Here is a 7,633-nt window from a genome sequence, read left to right as displayed (position 1 = left end):
TATATATATATATATGCAGTACAAACCATATAAAAATGTTTGCCTTCTTAAAACAGAAGGAATTTTATATAACCACTTTATTCAAATGTCTTGCAATCAAAGGGTATATTTCTCATATTAGGACACTGCAGGGGGATGTGTGAATAATTTTTGAATGCCCCTCTGCTTTCATACCCACTGATTTATATTCACACTGTGCCTGTGTTAATAATCGTTGGCTCTTGATGCACAATTCACTACTAGGCTATAAGAAATGATGTATATGCCTCCGTATATCCTTATCCAGGAAAGGAGTCTCTGCCAGGTTCACATCACATATAACGGGAAATTCACAGGTCTTCTGCCAGTCGTTCTATTTCATCCAGGAAAAAGTCTAGATCTTCTTTTGTCACTTCAGGATTAACCATAATCTGCCTGAAGAAGTTAACCCTGTTTCCATGGGGCTGGTATCCAACCATCATTGACCCTTTCTTCACCATCCTCTCCTTTACTATTGGGGATACCTGAAAGGAAATTATATGTTGGACTTATAACAATGTCTTGATATACTCTCTGTCCCTTGTGATCTCTTACGGGGCGGGAAGTTCAGGGAAGTAGAGATGAGAGAGGTGGAGCCAGCTGTTAATTATGACCATTCAGTGAAGATTACAAGTGCTTGGGCAAAAGAAAAATAAGAAAAAACTTTGCTGGGTAATGCATATTTGTTTCATCTGGACTCATTATTAAAAGAAAAAGTTTGGAAATGTAATACTAGTTTAAAGAAGAACTCCGGGCAGAAATGCTAATAACCCTTGCAGTGGGGCTACCCCCGCACAGCAAAGGTTAACTGCTCGTTTTTGCCTAGGGTCAAAAAAAGTTATACCCACCACAGTTTACAAGCTGGCCGGCTCTTAGACTGGTCCCTTGAGTGTCTCTCCCCCTCCACTGGAGCAGTCTCAGAGTCCTCGAGTCATCACGTCCAATACAGTGTATTAGACATGAGGACGCTGAGTGACATACCATCTTTGCAGCACAGGAGGCGACAGGCTAGAGGAAGCACTGCTGGCTTGGAGGTTCAGGTGAGTATAATTTTTTTTTGTGTGACCTAAGGCAAAAACAAGCAGTTTACCTTAGCAGTGCGGAGGTAGCGCCACTGCAAGGGTTAATAACATTTCTGCTCGAAGTTTTTCTTTAAGGCAAACTGAGTAGACACATTTTCAGTGTTTCCTGATTAGACTTAGCTGTTCTCTAATTATTTTACATGTTCCTTGATGTTGCTTTTTCCAAATCAAACTCTCTTTAATGGGGAAGTGTTATAACTATGTTTAGGTTTCTATTGCTTTGAATACAAATACACTTTTAACAGAATAGGTTAAAACCTCTTGAAAGTTTTATTCTAATCATTTTGTCCCTGTGACCCCTCCTCTGGTCATTTCTTCCTGATGGTGTCAAACAGATCAAAAGTGAGAAGAAATCTATCCAACAGAGCACAGACAGAAATAAGAAAATTACTGAAGTTTAACATGTTTCAAAGAGAACTATGGGGTAAGTGTTTTCTCCCATAGTTCTCTTAGGGGTCATGGGAGGGCATACGCTTAGTATATCGCGATCTACAGCTATACTGAGACCACTGCAGCCAGGACAGATCCCGACAATGCTGTCGAGATCCACCCAGCTGCGTGAATGACATCTGGCTCTGCCTATCTAGAGGCAGAGCCAGCTGTGCCCGCCTCCTCCCGCATCCGTTCCTCCAGTCAGCGCTGAAGGATCGAAGCAGGGGGTGGGAGAATCCCTGCGGGGAGCGGTGACTCTCAGTCACCGCTCTCTGAAGGGAGATGATCGAGAAGTGAGTGACCAACGGTATGTGTTCGCTCACTTTGCGATCCATTGATGCATTGTCACACGTCGGCTCCAACTATGAGGATAAGTGATTCTCAATCACCTCATAGTTCTCCTTTAACATGTTTTGGCTGGAGCTGGGCTTGAAAATGGCTGTTCCTACTTACATTTTGCACAAAAAAATAACAATTCAGAAAATATATTTTGAGCATGACAATACCTTTCCAAGTTTATTCCAGAAGTCTGGGGACTCTTCTTGATTACGTAGGCTTGGTGGCACATACCAAAAACAAACATTTACAAACTCTGGCTAAGTAAAGAAATAAAAACATTCAGAAAGTTATCCAACATGTCATTTTATGGGGTCAACTGGAAGAAAACACAAAATACCGTTTTAACATGTACTGTAGGTTTTAAACATAATTAGATAACATATAGAATAGTATGCAAGTACACAAGTATGTCCGGCAGTTGTAGGTTGTTAATTGATTACATTGATCAGTGTTATTTTTTTTCTATTCTCTGTGGAACATAAATGGAGATTACTCATTTATATTGGTTCCAATATCAAACAGCTTATATGGTAAAAATATATTGTGATCCAAATATAATGCCTTTTATCAGGACTGGATTTACTTATAGGCACAGGAGGCATGCATCTATAGACAGCTATTTCCTGCAAAAGTAATGGACTCACATGATCTCATTTAAGCTAATTTACACATTATTACAATATTCAAATGACCAGGAAAACAGAAAAATTTTCTTTATGTAGCACCTCCAAAGGGCATGTGTGGGAACCCAGAGACAGGGTGGACTAGCATTTCGTCTCGTGGTCTGGTCCTCAGCAATAGTGGAGCAATGTGAACAGATGGGCTACAGTCACTTGTAGGTGCACAAGAAAGAGTTTTTTGACTGTCACTCAACACTCCAGTGAGAGGGGATTAGGGCAAAGGACACCCATGGACAAAAGAGTATTTACAACCTTTACAGATAGAAAACCTTTAAGCCGACCTGTCATTTTGTAAAATCAGCTACTGGCTCGAAGGTACTGGATAGTTCAGCTACTGACTCCTTGGGAAAAAATAACCATACTTTAGTCAAGGACCAAGCTTCAGCCCAACTTCTTAGGTTCCTTTTCCAGACAGAGGTTCCTACATGATATCTCAATCCTCAGGCTCCACGTACTAGGCCTGAAAATCCAGGCCTTGGTCCAAGCACATGGTCACCCTCCTGGAGGATCAGACATACAACAGCACTCCTCCCACAGGCAGGAAGTCCAGGAGAGTACTGACCTTGCAAGTTCACTCCTGAATGTTTATACTTTCTCCCAGCCTGCACCACAGGCAATAAACCTTAAATAGAGTGTTTCTGAACCACTTCAAGACCAGGTGTTTAGACCCCCCGGGCCATTTTTCAGTGTTCAGCGCTGCGGTACTTTGACTGACGTTTATTCCGTCATGCAACGCTGTACTGAAATAAATTTTATACAATTTTTTGGGGACAGATAGAGCTTTTTGCGGCCCCCGATGAATTTGAGTTTGCCACCCCTGTTCTAGAGGTTGGTCAGGGAGGTATGAACATCCATAATTCTGTGTGGCCTCCCACACTGTTGCCAGAGACACTCCCCAGCAGCAGACAGAAGCACACAATCAAACTTAGAAGAGATTCAAGAAAGCCTGACAGCTTCTAAATTTAAACAGTAACTCCTACCTAGGGCAGGGCAGCTACACTTGGAAAAGAGGTGACCCTAGCAGAGTAGTGTTACCTAGGGTGACAAAAGTTGTGTGCCTATAGGTACCAGTGCTGAAAACCCAGCCCTGCCTATTATACAGTATAAACGTTTAAAGCAAGGATTACCTCTATCCGAGACACTTACATTAGACTTATTGGACAAAATGTCAACAATCTCATTCAATCCGAGATGCTACTTAGACAATAAATTCAGACATGTTTATGGAATAGACCAGTAGCAACAATAATACAAACTTGCTAGTTAACACTGAAATTCTTCTGTTAATAATGAGACCTTTTCCTTGTGAATTATTAAAATACACACGTGTCTGCCTAACAAACTATAATTTCTTTGCATGGAAGAGACATGCAAAGCATTAGGCATTTTACAAACTATTCTACTATACTTCATCTCTGTTCAGCTATGACAGTGGTTTAAATGCAATATAATGTATATTATGTAGCATGGAATATTATTATTATTATTATAATTATACACGCATTAAATTGTGCCAACATTATTACAATATTATTGTACACAGTGCTTTACAAAATAAAGAGGAACAGTGACAAAACCATTAAAAGGCAAAAGGGTTAGATGGGTCCTGCTCCAACGAACATAAAATCCATATGTAAAATTAAACTTGTATCCAACATACCGCCATAAGTAGAATGAATCCCTCCCTCCGTTTAATTTCTTCTGCTAAGTGTCTGAAATCCAAAATAGAACATGTGAGCTAATGTTCTGGGGTAGGGGGGGATCTCAGTGCAGAACTTATTATTATTATACAGGATTTATATAGCGCCAACAGTTTGTGCAGCGCTTTACAATAAAAGGAAGTCATTACAATCACAATACAATTCAAGACAAGACGGTAAGGAGGGCCCTGCCCGTGAGGGCTTACAATCTAAAAGGGAGGGGGACGTGATACATGAGGAGGGAGCTGTGTGGGGATGATTGTTTGAGAAAGTGATTGTTCAGTGGTTAGGTTGAGGTGGAATAGGCTTCCATGAAGAGATGAGTCTTAAGGGATCGCCTAAAGGCAGTCAGTGTGATGTTGAACAAAGTATACAGGATGAAGATGGAGGTCAGATGACACATTAATCAGTGTCAATGTAACAGATCTTGAATTTCTCTACAGAAATAAAAAAGAACTAAATGTCTCATGGGCTCAATCACATATGGAGCATTGTCTCACCATGTTGTGAGCCTACTGAGACTATAAAGTTGATTGGTATTGGTCGGGTAACTATACTAACTTCAGTCTGTACTTGAAGCACTAACTAGTTGTGATGTCTCAGATAACTAACAGGGTTACTCACAAAGGGGTGACGAGTTTGGAGAAGGCAGGAGAAGTGAACATTCTAGGACAACATAGCGGAGTTGGAAAGGGAGCAGAATTGGTGAATTTTTCCAAATCAGTTATGTTGTCCTCCTTCTCCTGCCTTCTCCAAACTCTTCACCCTTCTGTGAATAACCCTGTAAATGAAATCATTTCAGCCAGTGTAAAAATAATAATACTGCAATCGCTGACTTCTAAATATATTTGACTTTTCTTTAGCTCTCAGCAAGGAAAACTTATTTTGACAACATTCTTTGTATGTTTTATCGTAAAGGCTTTCTCGCCTTTGCAAACATTGTGCTTTTTGAAAAGCTGTGCACACAAAATATCCATGGGCATATGCATCAGATTTACAGATATGTGGACTACATAGGTTAGTAACACCTATAACTGTTTTTGCTGGTTACTTTCTAGTAGCCTATGATATAGGTCAGTTATCTATATGTGGTGAGTACTCTTCTGCTGCCAAGTCATTTAGTTGCCAACTCCGCTCTGAAATCTAAATCTTGTCACCCTTCTGCCTGACGCCATTACTACCTGCTTAAAGAAATATTAAAGTCTAAATGTTTTTAATCTATTTCACAAATGCCGATTAAATCACCAACAATGGATGCTCCTCCTTGATGTTTAAAAATGTAATCTTAGGGTGGCTCATTTCCCTTTCAGGGTCCTATGGAGCCACCCTTGTGTGTGCTAGTAAGCTATGTGTGTCTCCACAAACACACAGGCACAGCAAGGCAAGCCACTTCCCTCCTCCCTCCTTCTTCCAATCTTCTCCAAGCTAGTAGATGGAGAGCTGGAGACTGCTCTGTCTCTGGACAGGGGTTCAGGGAAGTGGAGTTGAGAGAGTTGGAGCTGTTTGTAAACATGATGACTGTGCGTGCATGGGCAAAAATTAAAAAACATAAAGAATAAATAAATACTTTGCAGGGCAATGTATATTTGATCTGGATTTAATATTGAAAAAAATTTAAAAGTTTAATACTACTTTAATTATAGTCCCACAATTATAGAGGCCACACTATCGGAGCTTGATTTGAGTGACTTATACACTAGTGTATCAATACCTGGTAGGTATACTGTACTATCTGTAGCTTGCTGTATATTAAAGAGAAATGTAGCTACAAAAAAGTCAGTTTAAGCATTAAATCCAACTGAAGTGGTCCAAGTTCTTTAAAATGACATTAAACCCTCAGATTTTTTAACATAAAACAATAGTTTAATGTGTGCCTTACTGTAATCCATGGTTGTTTCCCTTCTCTTTGCTGCTCTTCCTTTTAAATCTGTATCTGTTCTCATGCTGGGCAGAACTTCTGTTTTGCAGCAGACTGCCTTGTCTCAGGAATGGATACATGGTGTCTGTGTGTAGGTTTGTAACCTAAGCCAGCACTACAGGAAGAGACCCCGAGCTGCAAAGGGAAGTTCTCACCAAGCATGAGAAAACATGAGGATTTAAAAAGGAAGAGCAGCAAAGAGAAGGGAAACAACCATGGATTACAGTAAGGCACACATTACAGTATTGGTTTATGTTAAAAAATCTGAGGGTTTAATGTCACTTTAATTCTCAATTTATGACTTCTGTTTGGGATGGAACTAAGAGCTTAATTACTCATATTGCTTTTCTTATTCAATGTTATATTAACACTTGTGAAATACCTATATTGCCCACCTATAACAATATCTACAAATAGTGAACTGCGCATACTTTTTTATCATATTTGATAGCCAGTGGTAGCTTTACTTTATTTGATCTAATGTTACTGTTCACAACTTTAGCACATTTCTATACTTCCTATGGGTTGTCTTTTACCTGGCATTTCCCAAGATCCTATCCACCCGTTTCTCCAGTCCCTTGGTCCCAAGTGCTTTCCACATAAGCCAGAGCTTTAGGCAGTCCACTCTGCGGCCACACTGGATTGACTTATCTCCAGTGTCGTATTGAAGGCTGTAGAACTTATCAGTTTGGAATAAATAGGTGGCATTAGCTGCATGGCATCTCTCCAACAACCCCTGTAAGAAAAAGAAACTGCCAGAGTTTATATTAAGGCTCACATATTTTGCTTGTCTACCATGTGTAGTGTGGCAAAAAGTAGGTTTGGGTATCCCACTATACTGGCATGGCTTATTGATCTTATTGGTAGGTAATGAATATGCATGTTACTTAGAACATAGAGTACCCTGCAGTCAGCAAATGTTACCTAAATGTTTATGCTTGTGTCTGTACATATTCTGCATGGCAATACAATCACAGATACACAATTAAATCATTGCAATAAAATAGTAAAACACAGTATACAAAAGTAAAGGGAATTCTTAGTTTCTTAAAACATATATTTTTCCCTGGGTGATCAGTGAAGTCTTCCTGACTGATGAAGGGCTTCCATCCTGAGGATGTTCTTTCCTTGCGCACTTCTGGTACAGTGTGTTTGGTGCTGGGGGAAGTTTGGTTTTATGGTGACTGATATATTATTCCCTGTCTACGCAATTACCATTATCCTATCAAACCGGTTTCCAGTCATGTACATGCCCTAAACTTTAATAATATCTGCACTGGAATATCAAAAAAATCTCCACTGGGTTTGACTAAATTTCGCCCCTGGCATTTTTATGCAAAGTCCACTTTGAAGCCTGATTAAACCCGTTGTATTTATTACTGTAATTCAGGCTGCACATAAAAAATAAATCTGCTGCTCTTTTAGATTTTTTTGTTGCTATGTGATGCAGTAAGGAGCCAAAAT

At 39.8% G+C, this 7,633-nt stretch overlaps 1 protein-coding gene across 1 annotated transcript in view; it reads right to left on the bottom strand.

Annotated features, from left to right (window-relative positions):
- Nucleotides 1–245: 245 nt before the first annotated feature.
- Nucleotides 246–7,633, bottom strand: part of CSAD (cysteine sulfinic acid decarboxylase) — a 39,958-nt gene continuing 32,570 nt past the window's right edge. The window contains exons 12-15 of the mRNA XM_018556208.1: nt 6,706–6,905; nt 4,212–4,263; nt 2,039–2,128; nt 246–503 (exon numbers count right to left, since the gene is read on the bottom strand). Of these exons, the coding sequence (XP_018411710.1) occupies nt 330–503; nt 2,039–2,128; nt 4,212–4,263; nt 6,706–6,905 (516 nt within the window). The 3' untranslated portion in view covers nt 246–329. The remainder of the gene's footprint in view (nt 504–2,038; nt 2,129–4,211; nt 4,264–6,705; nt 6,906–7,633) is intronic.

The sequence above is a fragment of the Nanorana parkeri genome, unplaced genomic scaffold (assembly GCF_000935625.1).
Source record: "Nanorana parkeri isolate BGI_ZX_2015 unplaced genomic scaffold, ASM93562v1 scaffold228, whole genome shotgun sequence".
NCBI classification, from domain to species: Eukaryota; Metazoa; Chordata; class Amphibia; order Anura; family Dicroglossidae; genus Nanorana; species Nanorana parkeri.
This window is presented reverse-complemented; position numbering and strand designations above follow the sequence as displayed.